Source organism: Mustelus asterias, chromosome 6 (assembly GCF_964213995.1).
Source record: "Mustelus asterias chromosome 6, sMusAst1.hap1.1, whole genome shotgun sequence".
Classification (NCBI taxonomy): domain Eukaryota; kingdom Metazoa; phylum Chordata; class Chondrichthyes; order Carcharhiniformes; family Triakidae; genus Mustelus; species Mustelus asterias.
The window spans coordinates 65,429,556-65,454,028 of NC_135806.1; the positions used below are offsets into that span (position 1 = coordinate 65,429,556).

Here is a 24,473-nt window from a genome sequence, read left to right on the forward strand (position 1 = left end):
TGGATCCTGGAGAGTCATCGACTGGCGTCCGAAATAGCAGCTTCCTTGACTCCCATGCGGCCGATGGCGTCCAAAATGGCGGCTCCCTTGACTCACACGTGGTCGATGGTGTCCAACATGGCGGCCCCCTTGACTCTCACGCGGCTGATGGCGTTCAGATTTTTGGTTGCCTCGGGTCGCACGCTGCGCTGTTTGGCTTCGAGGCCGACTTTGCCCTGCAGACTTTAGCGTAGTGGCCTTTCTTCCCACACCCAGAGCAGAATACTCCCCTTGCCGGGCAGCGTTGTCAGGGGTGCTTCCCCAGACCGCAAAAATAGCACTTTGGGCCTGCAGCAGCCACAGCAGTCGAGTAGTTGGTGGGGCGCTGTGTGGCATAAGTCTGTGGCCCTCCTAGGTACTGAGGTGGTAGTGGCCGTGAGGCGCACAATGTCGCGTGGTCGGGTGCGTACGCCTCGAGGTTACGGGATGCCACTTCTAGGGATTCAGCGAGTGTCACAGTTTTTGTAGATCTAGCCCGCCTTGCTCTAGCAGGCGCTGCCGAATATAGTTGGATGCGATGCCCGTAACATAAGCATTGCGGATTAAGTCCTCCGCATACTGCACAGCGGATACAGCCTTGCAGTTACAGGCCCTGCCGAGCGCCCGTAGTTCGCGGAGAAACTGTGCGCTTGATTCTCCCGGCCGCTGTTTTCGGGTAGCCAGAAGGTGCCTGGCGTAGACTTCATTTGTCTCTTTGCTGTACTGGCTCTTTAGGAGCTCGAGCGCGTCCCTGTATGTCTCTGCGTCACAGATGGTCGCATAAACCGCGTCGCTTACCCGGGCGTGGAGCACGTGCAGCTTGTCTGAATCGGACCGGACGGCAGTGGAGGCTCCAAGGAAGGCCAGTGATTGAAGCTGTTGGCAGCTCCCACAGCTTGCGGATCCAGGTTTAATGTATCGGGCTTTAGAAGTTGCTCCATTCTGGGTTTTTTTCTTTGCGAATAAAATTGATGCACTATCAATCACGATACGAGGACTCCAGCGAGTGAGTGAAATAACAGGCTTTTATTCGCAAAGAACAGGAGCACACCCTTGTAGCTAACCTGGCCCAGGCTGAGGCGAGGAGGAGGAACCATCACCTTTATACCTCGCTCAGGTGGAAAGGGAGGAGTCTCGGGTGGAAAGGGAGGAATCTCGGGCCAGGTGCAGCATGGGTGTGTCCAGGCATACACATGTAGTTACAGTGGGTCACCACATTTTATTCGCAAAAACAGAAACTAGTCACTCATTTTAATCCCACTTTCCAACACTTTGGTTGTAACCTTGCAGTTACAGCACTTCAGGTACAGATCCATGTATCTTTTAAACAAGTTGAGTATTTGGGGCGGCATAGTGGCACAGTGGCTAGCACTGCTGCCTCACAGTGCCAGGGACCTGGGTTCAATTCTGGCCTCCGGTCACAATCTGTGTGGAGTTTGCACGTTCCCCTCGTGTCTGCATGGATTTCCTCCGGGTGCTCCGGTTTCCTCCCACAATTCAAAGATGTGCGGATTAAGTTGAATGGCATGGTAAATTGCTCTCTAGCGTCAGGGAGACTAGCAGGGTAAATACATGGGGTTACGGGGCTATGGCCTGGTTGGATTGTTGCCAATGCAGGCTCGACAGGCCAAATGGCCTCCTTCTGTACTTTAGGAATTCTATGATTTATGCCTCAACCACCAATGAATTTTTTCACTCATAATTTTGTACACCTCAATTAGGTCACACTTCAGCCTTCTCTGTTCTAAGGAAAACAAAGCTAGCCCATCCATTCTTTCTTCATAGCTGCAACTTTCAAGCCCTGGTAGCATGTCTGTAAATCTCCTCTGGATTCTCTTCACAGCAATCATGTTTTTCCTGCAATGTGGTGACCAGCAATTTATACAGTTCTGGCATTACATTCCTGTATTCAATACCTCGTCCAATAAAGAAATGCATTCCATATCCTTTCCTTACCACCTTATCCACTTGTCCTGCCACCTTCAGGGACCTGTGGACATGCACTCCAAAGATTCTCATTTTCTTTACCCATCTCAAGATCCTCCAGTTTACTGTGCATTGCCTAGCATTTTTTGCCCTCCCAAATGCAATTCTTCACACTTCTCTGGATACAATTCCATTTCCATGTCAGAAAGAGAGGTGAATGCAGCTCTTGAGAGCCTGAGATCTCTCTGGTATTGTGTCATCATCATCTGAAAGTAGCTCAGTCTCAGCATGTATACGCGAGGGGCTGCAAACGTCATTCTGTGCCTCCATTGATGATTTATGATGGCTTTATCCCATTCTTGGCTGGTGCAGCTCTGCCACCCTTATATACCACCAGCACATCGTGGACATTTTGATCTGCCCTTCTTCATCTCATGCTCGGTCACCTTCCCATTCTGTTCACAGGAGGATGTCTCTTCCACACAGATAACTGTTCCCATTTTTCCCCGAGTCAGAAGGCTCGGGAAAGTCAAAAGCTGATGAGAGTCAAAACTGATCTCTCAGCAGTAAGAATAAGGCCTTGAAATAAGAAAAATATGAAATGGAAACTCCACTTTTTTAAAATTAAAGTTTTTTTTAAAAGTTTATTTATTAGTCACAAGTAAGGCTTACATTAACACTGCAATTAAGTTATTGTGAAAATTCCCTTGTCGCCACACTCCGGCACCTGTTCGCGTCAATGCACCTAACCAGCACATCTTTCAGAATGTGGGAGGAAACCGGAGCACCCGGAGGAAATCCACACAGACACGGGGAGAACCTGCAAACTCCACACAGTGACCCAAGCCGGAAATTGAACCCGGCTCCCTGGTGCTGTGAGGCAGCAGTGCTAACCACTGTGCCACCGTGCCGCCCACGAAAAAATTGGGTGGAAGGAGCAAGCCCCCTTCCCACCGCCCTGTCCCAAAAATCTGCTTAATATTTGGCCCCCAGATAGGGGATGTATCAGATATTAAACTGGTAAAAACAGATACTACACAGATAAAGCACCACCAGCAGTCACAACACCCTGAACCCAAGTTCAAACTCAAGACTCAGCTGGAGGCTTTAAATCCACCCTAGCAAGCTAACTCTGCACTACAAAAAGTCAGAAATCCACCTGGCATGAAACACATTCTACAAATACCATGTATTTCTGAAGTCAGTTGGGATATTAAATATCCCATCTGAATAAATATGAATAACATGGGCAGGTTCTCAATGTTAAGCCCCAGCTGCCTATAGTATTATCCGGATCGGGCATGATGATGTCAGGAACACGATCTGACATCATCGTGCCTATAGTACATTAGTGCAGACACATTTTTACACCGTATTATTCAGCCTTGTTTTGAGTTGAAGGGTGCAAGAAGACGTCTAACTAAGCTCAATTCAGAAAGATTTGGAGCTTGCAGCAAGTTACACCATAGATTATATTTGAGTTGAAAGATGCAGGAAGAAGTCTAACTAAACACATCCGGGAAGATTTTGCACTTAGGACTTTTTTCCCTCTCATTACTTTTGTTATCAGAAGAGCAGAATACCAAATGTATTTAATGATATTTATTTTCATACAGCAATGAAAAAAGCAATGAAACTTACCCTTTATCCAATTTGAGGTTAGACTTGATCGTTATCTTTGGAGTTTCTGTTTCAGGCCAGAACAGCTTGGCAACAGCCAGAGAAGCAGGAGCGGACATAACTGAAGCTGTTAATAAATGGGCAGCTGAAACCTGTATTCGAAATATCAAAGTTTACACTTTCCCTTATAGCAACAATGGAGTACAACTGCATGTTAAAGACCATGTAATTTAAATCTGACGTGACCCTTATGCAGGGCTGAATAAAATTGGCATGAATGATACTGATCTGCATAATCATTAGGGTTTATATTTCACTCACATAAAAGCACAAGTATATGATACTCATCAAGAAATTCAGCTGTTAGAAATCTTCATGGAGAATTTTTACAAGTCCTAAATTAGTTGTTCAAGCAACTAAAGACATGACCACCAATAGTGGAGTACTTAAAATTGGAGATGCTTAACAGACCAGAATTAGATCAGTGCATATATCTTAGTGGGTTGTGGGGTCAGAGGAGATTTCAGGGATAAGGAAGGGCGAGGCAATAGAGATATCTGAAAACAGGCATGAGAATTTTAAAATCAAGGCATCACTTAACTGCGAACCAATGTAAGGTCAGCAAGCCCAGGGGAGATAGGTGAACAAGATCTGGTGAAGGTTAAGAAAGGATCAGCAAAGATTTGATGATCTCAATTCTATGGAGGGTAGAATGTGTGAGACCAGCAAGGAGTGCATTAGAATAATGAAGTTTGGGAGTAACAAAGCCATGAATGAGGGTTCCAGCAGAATATTAACTGAGACAGTGGCGAAGTTTGGCGGGGTTATGAAGGTGAAAATAGGCAGTTAATAATAGCATAAATAGGTGGTCAGAAGCTCATCTCAGGATCAAACATGATACCACAATTGTGAACAGACTGACTTAGTCTCAGACTGTTGCCATGGAGAGAGATGGAGTCAGTAGTTGGGGAATGGAAATTGAAAACAATTAAATCAGTCATCCCTTTGTTGAATTGAAGGAAATTTCTGTTCATCCAGTGTTGAATGTCTGATAATCTAGCAACAATAGGGGAGTTGAGAGAAGTCAGAAAATCACAGAATTGTTATGGCGCAGAAGGAAGCCATTTAGCACATCGTGTCTGCATCAGCTTTCCAAACTAGCACTATAGCATAGTGCCATTCCCCTGCACCACTGCATATTGCCTCTATTCAAGTAATCTTCCAATGCCCTCTTGAATGCCTCAATTGAACCTCCCTCCACCACACTTCCAGGCAGTGCATTCCAGATCTGAACCACTCTGTGTGAAAATGTTTTTTTTCCCCACCTCACATCACATTTGGTTCTTTTGAAAATTACCTTAAATCTGTGCCCTCTCACTTTCACGGGGGAAGGTTACAGTTTCTCTCTATTTACTCTGTCCAGCCCCTCATGATTTTGAACAACTCTATCAAACCTCCTCTCAGACTTCTTCTCTCCAAGGAGAACAGTCCCAATTGCACCAATCTATCATCATAAGTGAAGTGAATGGTGAGAAAAACCTGAGGGTCACCAGCATATATGAGCAGTTAATGTCGCCAAGGGCCAGCACGTAAGTGGAAAATTGGAGGAGGCCAAAGAGAGGTAATTGCGGTACATCAGAGGTAATGTTGTAGAAGTGGGAAGGGAAATCATTGAACAAAGAACAAAGAAAATTACAGCGCAGGAACAGGCCTTTCGGCCCTCCAAGCCTGCATCGACCATGCTACCCGACTTAACTAAAACCCCTACCCTTCCGGGGATCATATGCCTCTATTCCCATCCTATTCATGTATTTGTCAAGATGCCCCTTAAAAGTCAATATCGTATCTGCTTCCACTACCTCCCCCGGCAACGAGTTCCAGGCACCCACCACCCTCTGTGTAAAAAATCTGCTTCGTACATCTCCTTTAAACCTTGCCCCTCGCACTTAAACCTATGTAATTGACTCTTCCACCCTGGAAAAAGCTTCTGACTATCTACTCTGTCCATGCCTCTCATAATCTTGTAGACTTCTATCAGGTCACCCCTCAACCTCTGTCGTTCCAGTGAGAACAAACCAAGTTTCTCCAACCTCTCCTCATAGCTGATGCCCTCTATACCAGGCAACATCCTGGTAAATCTTTTCTGTACCCCCTCCAAAGCTTCCACATCCTTCTGGTAGTGTGACGACCAGAATTGAACACTATATTCCAAGTGCGGCCTAACTAAGGTTTTATAAAGCTGCAACATGGCTTGCCAATTTTTAAACTCAATGCCCCGGCCGATGAAGGCAAGCATGCCATATGCCTTCTTGACTACTTTCTTCATCTGTATTGCCACTTTCAGTGACCTGTGAACCTGTACACCCAGGTCCCTTTGCCTATCAATACTCTTACAGGTTCTGCCATTTACTGTATATTTCCTATTTGTATTAAACCTTCCAAAATGCATTACCTCACATTAAACTCCATCTGCCACCTCTCCGCCCAAGTCTCCAACTGACCTATATCCTGCTGTATCCTCTGATGGTCCTCATCGCTATCTGCAAATCCACCAACCTTTGTTACATCCAGTTACATTTTCTTCCAAATCATTTATATATATTACATACAGCAAAGGTCCCAGCACTGATCCCTGAGGGATGCCACTTGTCACAGCCCTCCATTCAGAAACGCACCCTTCCACTGCGACCCTCTGTCTTCTTTGACCGAGCTAGTTTTATATCCACATAGCCAGTTCACCTCTGATCCTATGCGACTTCACCTTCTGCATCAGTCTGCCATGAGGGACCTTGTCAAAGGCCTTACTGAAGACCATGTAGACAACATCCACTGCCCTACCCTCATCAATCATCTTCATCACTTCCTCGAAAAACTCAATCAAATTAGTGAGACACGACCTTCCCTTCACAAAACCAAAAACTTGTAAGTTATTCTCTGGCTACAATTTGATAGGTAAGAATGGAACCACATGAGAGTAGTCCCATCCAGCTAGGCAACAGTGTACGAGGAGAATGGCATGGTTTCCCTTGACATTCAATGGAATTACCATTGCTGAATCCCCATGATCAACAATCTGGGGATAATCACTGACCAGATATTTAACTGGACCAGCCACATAAATATTGTAGCTAAAAAAGGTCAGAAGTTGGGAATTCTGCGGAGAGCAATTTACACTCTGACTCCACAAAGTCTTTCCTCCATCCTCAAGATGCAAGTCAGGAGTCTGATATGGAATATTCGCCACTTCTTGGATGTATGTAGCTCCAACAACTCTCAAGATCAACACCAACAAAGACAAAGTAGCTCGCTTGATTGGCACACTATCGATCACTTTAAGAATTCAACCTTTCCACCACCAATGAACTGCATATCATCTACAACAATTAATCAAGACTTTGTCAATGCCACCTGCCTAGCTCATGATCTCTAATGCCTAGACAAACTAGTGTAGCAAACACAAGGCATTTGGGAGCACTACCACTTCCAAATTCCCCTTCAAGTCACATACCATATTGACTCAGAAATGTGACACCAAACATTGATGACAAGAAGGTTATTGCAGGCGAGGACCTGGAAACTATTATCATTATAGAGGTAGTTTTGGGCAAGCTAGTGGGGTTAAAGGTAGACAAGTCTCCGGGCCCTGATGGAATGCATCGCAGGGTACTAAAAAAGAGATGGTGGGGGAAATTGGAAATTAATTAGTGGTAATTTACCAAAATTCGCTGGACTCTGGGGTGGTTCCCGCAGATTGAAAAACAGCAAATGTGATGCCACTATTTAAAGGCAGGTAACTATAGGCCGGTTAGCTTACCTTCTGTAGTAGGGAAAATGCTTGAATCTACCAAGGAAGAAATAGCGAGACATCTGGATATAAATTGTCCCATTGGGAAGACGCAGCATGGGTTCATGAAGGGAAGGTCATGTTTGACTAATTTGGTGGAATTCTTTGAGAATATTACGTGCGCAGTGGACAATGGGGAACCTGTGGATATGGTATTGGTTTCATTGTATCTGGATCTGGATCTCATCTATATCTGGATTTCCAGAAGGCATTTGACAAGATGCCACACAAAAGGCTGCTGCATAAGATAAAGGTGCACGGTGTTACAGGTAATGTATTAGCATGGATAGAGGGTTAGTTAACTAACAGAAAGCAAAGAATGGAGATAAATGGGTGTTATTCTGGTTGGCGATCAGTGACTAATGGTGTGCCTCAGGGATCAGTGTTGGAACTGCAATTGTTTAAATTTACATAGATGATTTGGAGTTGGGGACCAAGTGTAGTGTGTCAAAATTCGCAGATGACACTAAGATGAGTGGCAGAGCAAAGTGTGCAGAGGACACTGAATGTCTGGAAAGGGATATAAGTGAGTGGCAAGGGTCTGGCAGGTGGAGTACATTGTTGGTAAATGTGAGGTCATCCATTTTGGTCAGAATAACAGCAAAATGGACGATTACTTAAATGGTAAAAAATTGCAGCATGCTGCTGTGCAAAGGGACCTGGGCGTCCTTGTGCATGAATCACAAAAAGCTGGTATGCAGTTGCAGCAGGTAATTAAGAAGGCAAATGGAATTTTGTCCTTCATTGCCAGAGGGATGGAGTTTAAAAACAGGGAGCTGTATGTTGCAGCTGTATAACGTGCTGGTGAGGTCAAACCTGAAGTACTGTGTACAGTTTTGATCTCCTTACTTGAGAAAGGGTATACAGGCATTGGAGGGGGTGCAGAGGAGATTCACTAGGTTGATTCCGGAGTTGAGAGAGTTGGCTTATGAGGAGAGACTGAGTAGACTAGGGCTCTACTCATTGGAATTCAGAAGAATGAGGGGAGATCTTATAGAAACATATAAGGTTATGAAGGAAATAGACAAGATAGAAGCAGGGAAGTTGTTTCCACTGGCAGGTGAAACTAGAACTAGGGGACATGTTCTCAAAATAAGGGGGAGCAGATTTAGGACTGTATTGAGGAGGAACTTTTTCACCCTAACGATTGTGATTCTGTGGAATTCCACGCCCAGTGAAGCAGTTGAGGCAACGTCATTGAATGCTTTTAAGGCAAGGATACATAAATTTTTGAACAGTAAAGAAATTAAGGGTTATGGTGAGCGGGCAGGTAAGTGGAACTGAGTCCACGAAAAGATCAACCATGATGGCTTTGATCTTTGTGTCGTCATTGTCTACAGGAACAGTGCCAGAAGACTGGAGGATAGCAAATGTTGTCCCCTTGTTCAAGAAGGAGAGCAGGGACAACCCTGGTAATTATAGACCGGTGAGCCTTACTTCTGTTGTGGGCAAAGTATTGGAAAGGATTATAAGAGATAGGATTTATCACCTAGAAAGGAATAATTTGATTAGGGATAGTCAGCACGGTTTTGTGAAGGGTAGGTCGTGCCTCACAAACCTTATTGAGTTATTTGAGAAGGTGACCAAAGAGGTGGATGAGGGTAAAGCGGTTGATGTGGTGTAAATGGATTTCAGCAAAGCGTTTGATAAGGTTTTGCAGAAAATACGGACACATAGGATTGAGGGTGATTTAGTGGTTTGGATCAGGAATTGGCTAAAGCTGTAAGAAAACAAAGGGTGGTGGTTGATGGGAAATATTCATCCTGGAGTTCAGTTACTAGTGGTGTACTGCAAGGATCTGTTTTGGGGCCACTGCTGTTTGTCATTTTTATTAATGACCTGGATGAGGGCGTGGAAGGATGGGTTAGTAAATTTGCGGATGACACTAAAGTCGGTGGAGTTGTAGACAGTGCGGAGGGAAGTGGAAGGTTACAGAGGGACATAGATAAGCTGCAGAGCTGGGCTGAGAGGTGGCAAATGGAGTTTAATGCGGAAAAGTGAGAGGTGATTCACTTTGGAAGGAGTAACAGGAATACAGAGTACTGGGCTAATGGTAAGATACTTGGTAGTGTGGATGAACAGAGGGATCTGGGTGTCCATGTGCATAGATCCCTGAAAGTTGGCACCCAGGTTGATAGGGTTGTTAAGAAGGCGTACGGTGTGTTAGCTTTTATTGGTAGAGGATTGAGTTTCGGAGCCAGGAGGTCATGCTGCAACTGTACAAAACTCTGGTGCGGCCGCATTTGGAGTATTGCGTACTATAGGAAAGATGTGGAAGTGTTGGAAAGGGTGGCACGGTAGCACAGTGGCTAGCACTGCTGCTTCACAGCTCCGGGGTCCTGGGTTCGATTCTCGGCTCGGGTCACTGTCTGTGTGGAGTTTGCACATTCTCCACGTGTTTGCGTGGGTTTCCTCCGGGTGCTCCGGTTTCCTCCCACAGTCCAAAGATGTGCGGGTTAGGTTGATTGGCCAGGTTAAAAATTGCCCCTTAGAGTCCTGGGATGTGTAGGTTAGAGGGATTAGCGGGTAAATATGTGGGGGTAGGGCCTGGGTGGGATTGTGGTCGGTGCAGACTCGATGGGCCGAATGGCCTCCTTCTGCACTGTAGGGTTTCTATGATTTCTATGGTGCAGAGGAGATTTACCAGAATGTTGCCTGGTATGGTGGGAAAATCGTATGAGGAAAGGCTGAGGGGCTTGAGGTTGTTTTCGTTAGAGAGAAGGTTAAGAGGTGACTTAATAGAGGCATACAAGATGATCAGAGGATTAGATAGGGTGGATAGTGAGAACCTTTTTCCTCGGATGCTGTTGGCTAGCACGAGGGGACATAGCTTTAAATTGAGGGGTGAGAGATATAGGACAGATGTTAGAGGTAGGTTCTTTACTCAAAGAGTAGTAAGGGTGTGGAATGCCCTGCCTGCAGCAGTAGTGGACCCGTCAACATTAAGAGCATTCAAATGGTTATTGGATAAACATATGGATGATATTGGAATAGTGTAGATTAGAGGGGCTTTAGATTGGTTCCACTGGTCGGCGCAACATCGAGGGCCGAAGGGCCTGTACTGCGCAGTAATGTTCTATGTTCTATGATCTTATTGAATTGCAGAGCAGGCTCGAGGGGCCAGATGGTCTACTCCTGCTCCTAGTTCTTATGTTCACCATTCCATCATCATCATTGGGTCAATAGTTCTGGAACTGCCAACCTTACTTTAATAGTGTGCCATTGCATACTGACCGCAGCAGTTCAAGAAGACAGATCAACGCCATCGTTTCAAAGACAATTAAAGATGCCCAGCAATGCTCTGATCCCATAAACAAATAAAATCAAAATATCTGTCTCCTTTAACATCAACCTCTTATCTTCAGGTTCCTGCAACAACCTTCCTGCTTTTCCAATGCCACAGCTCCCTCCTGAGTGGCAAGACGGCACTCTTGTGCTGTACCTCCTGCAGGGACTTATTATTCAGGTATGTGCTTTGTCACAATGTAACCAATAGCAACATGCTGTAATGATCAACTGATTAGCTGACCCAGTAGACAACGTAACCAATGGCAACATGCTGTGATGGTCAGCTGACTAGTTGATCCGGTAGACAATGTAACCAATGGCAGCATGCTGTGGTGGTCAGCTGACAAGTTGACCTGGTAGAAATAGAAAGCAGCTGGGAATTGTGGTGAGCATTTGTGGCCCAAGGGGTTGTGTAATTAAGGATCTTCATTAAATCTTTGCTTTGTGAAGTTGGTTTTTTGGTTTATTATTGCTTGCTACTGGAGGATTCTTACTGCCAAATGAAGATGCTCAACTCAGGAAACTGAGTCGAGGCAGCAGGCTGAAATCCAACTCTGACCCTCTTCTAATGCTCAGTCGTTGGAGTCTATCAGTCTGATTAAAATTAGGAAAAAGTTGTATTATTCCTAATTACCATAAATATTAAAATATGCACAATCATAACAGGACAAAAAACTTCTGCTTTTGTCATATAATAATAGCCTATGTAAATCACTCACCCCAAATGAAGTATATGCTCCCAGGACAGATCCTGCAATTGTAGAAAATCCACTAGTCATTACAGAATGTATTTCAGACCTTGTGAGATCCACCAGATATGGTCGAATTAGCAGTGGAGATTCGGTCTATGCAGAACACACAACAGTAGGCATTTTAGAATTTGACATCAAAATAAATTTGTCAAGTGCATTTTTCTTTCAGGGATAACAGGAATTAATAATTTATAGAAACATATATATGTGTTTCTGATCAAGTCCAAAGATGTGCAGGTTAGGTGGATTGGCCATGCTAAATTGCCCCTTAGTGTCACAAGATGTGTAAATTAGGGGGATTAGCGGGGTAAATGCGTGGGATTACAGGGATAGAGCAGGGGGTGGGCCTAGAAAGATCTCAGACTCAATGGGCCGAATGGTTTCCTTCTGCACTGTCGGAATTCTATGATTCGGGTTTCAAAATGAGGCTGGCAGCTTCCGAACACCCTATAACCCTGATGGCCCAGTCAGATATCTCACAACTTAAGAAAACAGAAAAGAGAAACTGCACCAGTGAACAGGATGAAAAGAAGAGCTGAAAACTTTACTGAAATTGAATTGGAGCTTCTAATAGGAAAGAGACATCTTCTGGACACAGAAGGCAAAAAAGCTGAAAACAGCAGCTCAAGCACTTTCGAAAGAAGATAGACTGATAAATAGATCCTCTGTAATTCCTTGATATTCCTGCAACATAGGAAGAAGTGAAATTATTTGAAAAGAAAAGTAGGTGATATATCAGTTATGTACCATGCCTAATTCAGATTACAGAAGCCTAGAGAAGAATATGTCTAAGGTGCCATAATGAAAATTCTATTCCTTCCTGTATCTGGAGTAATTATCAAGGAAAAGCCTCTGAAAGAGCATAAAAGGAAAAATGTGCAGTAACCAGTAACGTGCAGGAAGAATAGAAGTGTAAACTACTTTCTAAATGGGAAGAGAATTCAGAAATCCCAAACGCAAAGGGACTTGAGAGTTCTTGTTCAGGATTCTTTTAAGGTTAATTTGCAGGTTGACTTGGTAGTTAGGAAGGCAAATGTAATGTTAGCATTCATTTCAAGAAGACTAGAATACAAAAGCAGGGATATACTGCTGAGGCTTTAAAAGACTGTGGTGAGACCACATTTGAAATATTGTGAGCAATTTTGGGCCCCATATCTAAGGAAGGATGTGCTGGCCTTGGAGATGGTCCAGAGGAGGTTCACAAGAATTATCCCAAGAATGAAAAGCTTGATGTAGGAGGAGCGTTTGAGGGCTCTGGGTCTGTATTCGATGAAGTTTAGAAGGATGAGGGGGGATCTCATTGAATCTTACAGAATACTGAAAAGCCTGAATAGAGTGGACGTACAGAAGATGTTTCCATTAGTAGGAGAGACTGGGATCCAAGAGCGCGGCCTCAGAGTAAAGGGATGACCCTTTAGAACCGAGATGAGAAGGAATTTCTTCAGCCAGGTGGTAAATCTATGGAATTAATTGCCACAAAAGGCTGGAGGACAGGTCATTGAGTTTATTTAAGACAGAAATAGGTTCTTGATTGGTAAGGGGATCAAAGGTTACAAGGAAAAGGGGGGAGAATAGGGTTGAGAAACTTATCAGCCATGATTGAATGATGGAGCAGACTCAATAGCCGAATGGCTTAACTCTGCTCCTATATCTTATGGTCTAACCTTATTTAGCTTAAATTCTCAGTGATTCATTGTATTTTCACAGATGCTGCAAGGAGATCACTACAAGACATGGGGGAATGAGAAACTGAGGCTGAAATTTTACAGCCAGAAAGTCAGGAGTAGCCCCACTACTGATGACTCTGGTAGCCAGGACCAATTTTACCAAAGACAATTACTGCATTTTTGCTGTTTTTCACCTGTAGATTGGGCCTTATCTTATATGCTGTTTCAACTTATCTGTCAATTAAGTGGATTTTAAATGCCTTTGAGAGTTTAAAAATCCAAACAAACCCAATGCCTCACACCAAAATGCCTCCAATCAAATCATGTCAATCCTGCATGGCAGCATTAAAACTGGAAGTTGTGATATGTGCAGAAGAAAATAGCAGAAACATGGATGCTCACCGTAAATATGGAGTCAGCAAAAAAAAATGTTCAGGACTGGCGCAAGGCAAAGAAAATGTTACATACAATCAAGAAGACCACAAAAGTTAACCTTGGATCTTAATTCAAGTGGACTAACATCAAACAGAAATTAGAAGAATATGTGTTGACACAAAGAGCTGTATGCCGTGGGTTAAATACAGTTCATCTTATTTTAAGGCCAGACAGATTGCTGGACTTTGGAATTATAAATTTTAGTGGCAATCCATCATAATATTTCGGTTTAAAGCAACTAAAGGGACTGTGTATACAGCAGTGGACGAGCATGTTCCAGATACTCCCTGAAGAATTTAAAGAGAAACTAAACAACTTCACCTCTTTCATCACATAAAGAACTGTAACATCTCAAACATGGACAAAAAGCTCCTGACATTTGATATTCCAATGAACAGGACAGCAGAGAGTAAAGGAGCTGAAACTGACTAGCAAGGCTACAGGTCTCAAAGAGGCAAGTTTCACTATAGTGCTTATATGTGCTGCTAATGGTGGGAAGCTATCTCCAGTGATAATCTTAAAGTGGAAGGCCATGCCAAAGAGGTTTCTGAGAAGTGTACTAGTAGAAGTTAATCGCAGGGGGTGGATGGATAATCAGATGATGGGGCAACGGCTTTGGAAGTGCTACTGACAATGGCCAGGTGGATTTAGAACATAGAAACATAGAAAAACTACAGCACAAACAGACCCTTCGGCCCACAAGTTGTGCCGAACACATCCCTACCTTCTAGACCTACCTATAATCCTCCATCCTATTAAGCTCCATGTACTCATCCAGGAGTCTCTTAAAAGACCCTATTGAGTTCACCTCCACCACCCCTGACGGCAGCCGATTCCACTCGCCCACCACCCTCTGTGTGAAAAACTTACCCCTAACATCTCCCCTGTACCTACCCCCCAGCACCTTAAACCTGTGTCCTCTCGTAGCAGACATTTCCACCTGGGAAAAAGCCTCTGAGAGTCCACCCGATCTATGCCTCTCAACATCTTATTCACCTCTATCAGGTCTCCTCTCATCCTTCGTCTCTCCAAGGAGAAAAGACCGAGCTCCCTCAGCCTATCCTCATAAGGCATACCACTCAATCCAGGCAACATCCTTGTAAATCTCCTCTGCACCCTTTCAATCTTTTCCACGTCCCTCCTATAGTGAGATGACCAGAACTGAGCACAGTACTCCAAGTGGGGTCTGACGAGGGTCTTATATAGCTGCATCATTTTCAAACAAAAAGTCAATGTTAGTCATGGACTTTCTACAAGCTCATTTAAGTGAGGCAACAAAGTGCAGATTAGAGCAGTGGTTTTTAAACATGTTTCCAGGCAACACACTTTAATGAAATGGTTCACCCGCATGACTCAATAATAATAACTAGCTCACTATAAATCTAATTGTAGGTGCAATCAAACCACTTTGGAAAAGGCAATGTCATAAGAAAATTGTATTTCTTGTATATTTCACTATTACATGGCTGCGTGCCATATTCACTTACTTAATGTGATAGCTGAGCCTGCTTGGTCCTCACAATCTCACTCCGATCAGGATGAGAGGACAATATGCATATCAGGCACTGAGTTCAGCCGGTTCCTTTGTGTTGTCTTCACCACTGTCATTGTGAAGAGCAATTTCAACAAAATACGTGTTTTACTCAATACTGGATACTCTTGGGAGATGCTGATCTAGAAAGATGGCAATCTTACAGACTTGTGGCGTGTTTATAATGTGCTGCAACAGGTCAGGTACAGCAGATCAGTCTCTTCAGGAGTCAGCTTTAACTGATGCGGTTAGGTTGAACATCATAAGATTTGTGAAAGTTGTATGTCTACAGGAAAACATAGTTTCACAAACAAAGAACATATGCAGCATGCCTCCTATGCTGATGTGACCAGGTGGAATATGGATGCATAGGACAGTGTCTGAACTGGTGATTATGAACGGATGCAACAAAGCAGAGATTATCATTAGACCAGAGAAATGAGAGACTCATCCAGAGGAAGACCATAACAATTATTCCTGCCCTCAGCCCTGAGCTAACTGCAAACTTCCACTTGAACACAGTGGAGAAGGATTCAGTTTTCTCTGATGTAGATTAAACTGTATTGAAAGTATTCAGTCATTGATTCATATGCTAAAATACAGTCTCCCAGTTGTCTTGGGAGTCACATATGTTACAGATTATCATTGTTAGTGAACCAGGTTGGGATTTGCTAAAATAATTTGTATGATTTTTAAAAATTAATAAATCTACTAATAACAGAGAATTTCTGGTTTGGTCTGATACACTTCTTTGACTTGTCTATGAATGGAGATACACCACATTGAAAAATGCAGTAATTGCCTGAAGTCATGACTTCGCACGATGTTCCACCCCAAGAACTGCTCAGACTGCAGCAGGCACAGCACCAGCCACAACAGAAATGCCCAGAGTGAAGGTAAATAGGGTTAGCGTGCACCAGGACCTTTCAGATTAGCCTGAAAGCTTCAGGTATCGTGCCTGCTCTCTTTCAGCTATTCTGTCATTTGAATGGAAAAGTACTTGGATTAGTATGTGTGTTATCCAAGTGTATGGTGCTTCGGTAGCTTGTCAGGGTGCCATGATAGTGAAGGAATTGTGTTTTGTGTTCTGACATTATCAGTGTGGATTCACCCTGTACTTGCTTGTTGGCCTTACTGTTCTTGTACGATCTGCAGGAATGGCATGTGTTGAGTTGGCATAGCACTTACAGGGCTATGCTGTGATCTCCTGCATGTTCATTTGGTTGAGTGCAGATAATTGTAGGAGGGAAATGACAAAAGCCTGTTCCAGTCGAGTCCTTAAAGCTGGGTCTTCACAGCAGCAGATGAGGCCTGCAATAGATTCTGGAGTGGGTTGGAAGGACACTAAGGACCTTTTTGTAATAGGTATTCTCACAGGGCAACACTGTATCAGCCTTCAATTACATCAACAATGACAGTATGGACTCTGAGGTCAAAGTTCAGCCACTTGTTGAAGAGTTGACAGTCACTCTCTGATCATATTTCAGTATTTGCACTCTGTGAGCAGTGTCGAATGCAGTGAAACGATAGACACAAGGTGCTGATGGCAGATCTTTTATTGGGCCCGGGATAGGATAGACCCACCTCCGCTCCTGACACCATGCATCCCAGATTACGCTATCATCCTCCTTCGGCAGGTCACATTCCCAACTCTAGCCTGCTCCAACTCTACAGGATGAAAACACAGTGTGCAGGCACAACCACTTAGAAAGCAGGATTGCGATGTTGAGAAGTTGTTTGACCTTCGATTCCCATCTCAAAGGTAAAAGTCCAGCCATTTGTATAAATCTGAGGGTGAATGTCAGAATTGGGTAGACAAATGGGAAAAGAGGAAGGGTTGAAACAAAGAAGCATGGGTGTAAGGTAAAATAAGTTGGTGTGTAAAGTGATATGCCAGAGTAGACTTGAGAAAACAGTTTGAAGGGGCTGGGATGATGCTTGCAGGACGTAAGTAAATGGACCATTCAAAAAAAAATTCTCTCACCCTTCGTCCCCCGCCTAGGTCATTGAACTGCTTCCTAAATTGTGTCCAGAAATGTCGCATTCCGAACCAGCATATCTCTCCAGATCCTTAAAGCCCCCAGCATCACATCCAGGGAAGTATCAGTGAAATGAGGTGCAATTTTTAAAAAATATATATATTTACATTGAAGATTTTAAAAAATGTTTTACAAATATCGCAACAAACTCTCAAAGATCGGTGCAATAAAACAAGTACAGAAAGTAAAAGTATATTTATTAGTCACAAGTAGGCTTACATTGACACTGCAATGAAATTACTGTGAAAATCCCCTAGTCGTTACATTCCGGCGCCTGTTCGGGTACACTGAGGGAGAACTTAACATGGCCAATGCATCTAATCAGCACATCTTTCGGACTGTGGGAGGAAACAAGAGCACCCAGAGGAAACCCACAAAGACACGGGGGGAATGTGCAAGCTCCACACAAACAGTGACCCAAGCCAGGAATCAAACCCGGGTCCCTGGCGCTGAGGCAGCAGCACTAACCACTGTGCCCTGTACACGTAGGAAGAGACAGAAAAAAATTACCAACACAGTTGGTTTGAATTATTCATTGTATCCAACGCCTCCCATCATATAAGTCATAAAAATATGTATCGAAGGATGGGGGGATATCAGGATGCAGCCACAATTGGTTCAGTGGTGCACGACCAAGCTCAAATGATGACAATAGAGCTACAGAATTTATAGAAAACCTACGTTAGGCAATGTGGAGCCCCAGAACTTTTAGATAAGGGTCCCATACCTTATGGAATGTATCCAGTTTAGCTTGAAGTAAACAAGTCAAGAATTCCATTGGTATGCGTTCCAGCATGATTTTATGATAATTCTGAATTGAAGGGAGCTTACTGCTCATCCATGAGCAAAGGATATTCTTCCGCGCTGCAAATGTTAGAATATTGTACAGCTTTTTCCCATTCGCATCACTAATTTTTTTGTCTGAGAGATCCAGTATCAGATGCAAGGGATCAAAATCTAAGGCTGTATCAAAGATCCTCTCAAGCTCTTTAAGACATTAAGCCAGTAGGCTTTAATCTTGACAGACAACTAAAACCAACACAGGTAATCCCTCGTGTCCACCTTGCACTTCTGACACAATGAGAATATGGGAGAATTAAACCAGTGCTGCAAGTTTGGAGGAGGCGATGACCTGGTGGTATTATCGCTCGACTATTAATCCAGAAACCCAGATAATGTGCTGGGGACCCAGGTTCGAATCCCGCCTCGGCAGCTGGTGGAATTTGATTTCAATAAAAAATATCTGGAATTAAGAGCCTGCTGATGACCATGAAACTATTGTCGGAAAAGCCCATCTGATTCACTAATGTCCTTTAGGGAAGGAAATCTGCCTGGTCTGGCCTACATGTGACTCCAGAGCCACAACAATATGGTTATGTGGTTGACTCTGAACTGCCCTCTGAAATGGCCTAGCAAGCCACTCAGTTGTATCAATTGCTACAAAGTCTCAACAAAGAAATGAAACTGAACGAACCACTTGGCATTGACCTAGGCACTGGAAAAGACAACGGCAAAACAAACAGCCCTGTCGACCCTTCAAAGTCCTCCTTACTAACATCTGGGGGCTAGTGCCAAAATTGGGGGAGCTGTCTCACAGACTAGTCAAGCAGCAGCCTGACATAGTTATTCTCATTGAATCATAGATAACACCCCAGACACCACCATTACCAACCCTGGATATGTCCTGTCCCACTGGCAGGACAAACCCAGCAGAGGTGGTGGCACAGTGCTTTAAGTCGGGAGGGAGTTGCCCTGGGAGTCCTTAGCATCAACTCCGGATCCCATGAAGTCTCATGGCTTCAGGTTAAACATGGGCAAGGAAACCTCTTACTGGTTACCACGTACCGTCCTCCTTCGGCTGATGAATCAGTACTCCTCCATGTTGAACAACACTTGGAGGAAACACTGTGGGTGGCAAGGGTGCAAAATGTACTCTGGGTAGGGATTTCAATGTCCACTACCAAGAGTGGCTCGGCAGCAGAATTACGGATTGAGCTGATCGGGTCCTAAAGAATATGACTGTTAGACTGGGTCTGCAACAGGTGGTGAAGGAACCAACAAGAGGAAATAACATACTTGACCTCATCCTTACCAATCTGCCAGCTGCAGATGCATCTGTCCATGACAGTATCGGTAAGAGTGACCACTACACAATTCTTGTGGGGACCAAGTCCCGCCTTCACATTGAGAAAGCCTCTTCATATTGTGTGGCACTATCACCGTGCTAAATGGAACAAACTTCAAACCGATCCAGCAATTCAAGACTGAGCATCCATGAGGTGCTATGGGCCATCAACAGCAGTGGAACTATACTCCAGCACAATCTGCAACCTCATTGCCCAACATATCCCCCACTCAACCATTTCCATCAAGCCAGGGGATCAACCCTGGCTCAATGGAGAGTGCAGGAGGGCATGCCAGGAGTAACACCAGGCATACCTAAAAATGAGGCGTCAGCCTGGTGAAGCTACCAAATAGGACTACTTGCAAGTTAAACGGTAGAAACAGCAAGTGATAGAACCAAGTGATTCCACAACAAACGGATCAGATCTAAGCTCTGCAGTCCTTCCACATCCAGTCTTGAATGATGGTGGATAATTAAACAACTCACTGGAGGAGGAGGCTCCATAAATACCTCCCTCCTCAATGATGGAGGAGCACATCAGTGCAAAATACAAGGCAGAAACATTTGCAGCAATCTTCAGTCAGAAGTGCCGAATGGATGATCCATCTCGGCCTCCTCCAGTGATACCCAGCATCTCAGATGCCAGCCTTCAGCTAATTCGATTCACTCCACGTAAAATGAAGAAGCAGTTGGAGGCACTGGATACTGCAAAGGCAATGATAACATTCTGGCAATAGTACTGAAGACTTGTGCTCCAGACCTTAGCGCTCCCGTGGCCAAGCTCTTCCAGTACAGTTACAACACTGGCAGCTATCCAACGATGTGGAAAATTGCCCAGGTATGTCCTGTACACAGAAAGCAGGACAAATCCAATCCAGCCAATTACAGCCCAGTCTACTCTTGATCATCAGTAAAGTGATGGAAGGGGTCATCGACAGTACTATAAAGCAGCACCTGCTCAGTGACACCCTGTTTGGGTTTCGCCAGGGTCATTCAGCTCCTGACCTTATTACCTTGGTTCAAACATGGACGAAAGAGTTGAATTCCAGAGGAGAGAGACAGTGACAGCCATTGACATGAAGGCCGCATTCGATCCAGTGTGGCATCAAGGAGCCCTCGCAAAACTGGAATCAATGAGTATCAGGGGCAAACTCTCTGCTGGTTGGAGTCATACCTGATATATAGGAAGATGGTTGTGATTGTGGAGGGTCAGTCATCTCAGCTCCAGGGCATCTCTGCAGGAGTCCCTCAGGGTAGTGTCCTAGGCCCAACAATCTTGAGCTGCTTCATCAATGACCTTTCCTCCGTGATAAGGTGAGAAGTGGGGATGTTCGCCGATGTTTGCATAATGTTCAGCACCATTCGCAACTCCTCAGATACTGAAGCAGTCAAAGCCTCCCTGATGCAAAAAGGTAAAAATAGAACTTCCCCCGCAATAACCCCTGTAGCACTGCTCCTTGACACTGCACCGCCCCCCCTCAAACCACCCCCCCCCCCCCCCCTCTCCCCAGCAGTGCCGGGGATACTGCCCAGATGTGATTCTCTCTCTACGAGTGATGCACTCACCTCCAGCGGGCCTGTCCGCCAGGTGCACACTGTGGGAGACCAGCCAAATAGCCCAGTTATCTTAGCATCTGTTATTGGGAAAATGTTATAGTCCATTATAAAGGATGTAATAGCACAGCATTTAGAAGAACATAACATAATCACGCAGAGCCAGCATGCTTCATGAAGGGGAAATGATGCCTGGCAAATTTATTAGAATTCTTTGAGGTAGTAATGAGCTGGATAGATAAAGGGGAACCAGCAGACGTAACATACTTGGATTTATAAAAACGCACTTGATAAGGTACCACACAAAAGGCTACCTAATAAGCTAAGAGCCGATGGTATTGGGTTTAGTATATTAGCATGGATAGAGCATTGGCGAACTTATAGAAGACAAAAAGTTGGATGTGCATTTTCAGAGTGGCAACCGGTAACTAGTGAAGTGCCACAGGGAACAATGTTTGACAAGGGAAATTGTAAGCTTAGTTAAAGGGAGAAAGGAAGCATACGATATGTCTCAGCAACTAAAAACTGATGAAGCCCTTGAGGAGTATGGAGAAAGTAGGAAGGAACTTAAATGCAGAATTAGGAGGGCCAAAGAAGGCATGGGGCAGCACAGTGGCAAGTGGTTAGCACTACTGCCTCACAGCACCAGGGACCTGGAATCGATTCCCGCTTGGGTCACTGTCATTGTGGAGTCGGTACGAGCTCCCTGTGTCTGCATGAGTTTCTTCCGGGTGCTCCGGTTTCCTCCCACAGTCTAAAAGACATGCTGGTTAGGTGCATTGGCGATGCTAAATTCTCCCTCAGTGTACCTGAACCATCAGAATGTGGCGACTAGGGGATTTTCACAGTAACTTCATTGCAGTAAGGGGGCCATGAAATGTCTTTAACAAATAGGGTCAAGGAGAATCCCAAGGTATTTTTGCATATAGTTGGAACAAGAGGGCAGCAAGAGAAAGAGTAGGCCAGCTCAAGGACAATAGAGGGAAGTTATGCGTGGAGCCACAGGAAGTGGGTGAGATTCTTAATGAGTGCTATGTATTGGTATTCACCAAGGAGAAGACATGACAGGTGTTGAAGTCAGAGATGGGTGTGTGAACGCTCTAGAGAATATCAATATATCAAAGGAAGAAGTGTTGGATATCCTAAATTGCATTAAGGTAGACAAGTCTCTGGGGCCGGAAGGAATCTATCCCAGGTTACTGCGGGAGGCAAGGGAAGAAATAGCTGGGGCCTTAACAGATATCTTCACAACTTCTTTGACAACAGGCAAGGTTCCAGAGGACTGGAAAATAGCCAGTGTTGTTCCTTTGATTAAGAAAGGAAGCAGGGATAATCCAGGAAATTATAGGCCAGTGAGCCTGACATCTATGGTGGGAAGCTTTTGAAGAAGATACTGAGGGACAGGATATATGCACATTTGGAGGAAAATGGACTAATTAGTGACAGGCAGCGTGGTTTTGTACGGGGAAGGTCACGCCTTACCAAATTGATTGAGTTTTTTGAAGGGGTGACAAAGATAATTGATGAGGGAAGGGCTGTGGATGTAGTTTATATGGACCTTAGTAAGGCATTTGGCAAAGTCCCACAAGGCAGACCGGTACCAAAACTAAAATCACAATGGGATTCGGGGTGGGCTGGCTAGATGGATACAGAACTGGCTTGGTCATAGAAAACAGAGTAGTGGTGGAAAGGTGCTTTTCAGAATGGAGATTTATAGCTCGTGGTGTTCTGCAGGGATCAGTGCTCGGACCTTTGTTGTTTGTAGTATATAGGAATGATCTGGAGGAAAATGTGGGTGATCTGATTAGTAAGTTTGCGGATGACACAAAGATTGGTAGAGTTGCTGATAGTGCTGGGGATTGTCAGAGGATACAACAGGGTATAGATAGATTGGAGATGTAGGCACAGAAATGGCAGATGGCGTTTAATCTGGACAAAGCAAAATGATGCATTTTGGAAGATCAAATTTAGGTGCGAGTTATACTGTAAATGGCAAAATCATTAGGAACATTAACATATAGAGGGATCTGGGTGTGCAGGGCCACAGTTCCCTAAAAGTGGCAACACAGGTGGCCAAGGTGATTAAAAAGTCATATGGCATGCTTGCCTTCATCGGCCGGGCCACTGAGTACAAGAGTTGGCAAATTATGTTACAGCTATATAAAACCTTGCTTCAGCCGCATTTGGAGTATTGCCTGCAGTTCTGGTTGCCACAGTTCCAAAAGGATGTGGAAACTTTGGAGAGTGTGCAAAGAAGGTTCACCGGATGTTGCCTTTCTCAAGGACGTTGGCTATGAGGAGAGGTTGAATAAACAAGGATTGTTTTCACTGGAAAGATGGAGGCTGAGGGGAGACCTGATAGAGGTCTACAAAATTATGTGAGGCATAAACAGGGTGGATAGCCAGAAGCTTTTTCTTCAGATGTCAGGGTTAATTACAAGGAGGCACAAGTTCAAGGTGAGAGAGGGGAAGTTTAAGGGAGGTGTACCGGTAGGTTTTGCACGCAGAGAGTGGTGGGTGCCTGGAACGCGCTGCCAGAGGAGATAGTGGAAGCAGGCATATTAGCAACATTTAAGAGGCATCGGGATGGGTACATGAATAGGAAGGGAATAGAGGGATACAGACTGAGTAAGGCAAAAGGTTATTTTTTAGTTTAGTTAGGGCACCATGATCGGCATGGGCTTGGGGAGGGCCGAAGGGCCTGTTCATTTTTTTGTTCTCTTTTGGATCCATGCTGGGGCTACAATTATTTATGATATATATTAGTGACTTGGACAAGGGAAGTGAAGAGTCCAGAGAGGCATATAGACAGGTTAGGTGAGTGGGCAATTATTTGTCAGATGGAATATAATGTAGGAAAATGTGAAGTAATGCACTTTGGTAGGAAGAATAAAGGAGCTGAATATTACTTGAATGAATTAAGAATGCACAAAACTGCAGCAAAGGGAGATTTGAAGGTCCTTGTGTATAAATCACAAAAAGCTAGCACGTAAGTCAGTAGGTAATAGGGAAAGCAAGTGGAATGTTGGCCTTTATTTGAAAGAAGAGTATAAAACTACAAGGCTAGCTAAATCACATTTGGAATACAGTTATGGTCCTCTTATCTAAGGAAAGATGCATTGGCATTGGAGGCAGTCCAGAAAAAATTCACTAGGTTTATCCCGGGTATGGAGGGATTTTCTTATGAAAAGGGGTTACGTGGTTTGGGCCTGTACTCGTTGGAGTTTAGAGGAATGAGAGGCGACCTTATTGTGACAAATGGGATTCTCAGGGTACTTGACAGGGTAGATGCTGAGAGGTTGTTTTGTCTTGTGGGAAAGACTAGGACCAGAGGTCATAATCTCGGAGTCTGGGCCATACACCTACATCTATGGCCTCCACACCATACACCTAAGACAGAAATGAGGAAGAATTTCTTCTCTCAGAGGGTAGTGAATCTGTGGAATTCTTTACCACAGAGGGCTGTAGAGGCTGGGTTGTTACGCATGTTCAAGGCTGAAATAGAGAGATTTTTAATCAGTAAGGGAATCATGGATTATGGGGATGGGGCAGGAAAGTGGAGTTGAGTATTATCACATCAGATTAGTCATGATCTCATTGAATGGCGGAGAGGACTCAATGGGCCGAACAGCCTACTTCTGCTCCTACGTCTAATGGGCCCAATGAAGTTAAAC

At 44.3% G+C, this 24,473-nt stretch overlaps 1 protein-coding gene and 1 pseudogene across 1 annotated transcript in view; both read right to left on the reverse strand.

The window, feature by feature from the left end:
- LOC144494666 (solute carrier family 28 member 3-like) overlaps nucleotides 1–24,473 on the reverse strand; it is a 198,760-nt gene that overhangs the window by 72,653 nt on the left and 101,634 nt on the right. The window contains 2 exon segments of the mRNA XM_078213870.1: nucleotides 3,586–3,716; nucleotides 11,416–11,541. Of these exon segments, the coding sequence (XP_078069996.1) occupies nucleotides 3,586–3,716; nucleotides 11,416–11,541 (257 nt within the window).
- On the reverse strand, nucleotides 2,863–3,004 carry LOC144495412 (U2 spliceosomal RNA; annotated as a pseudogene).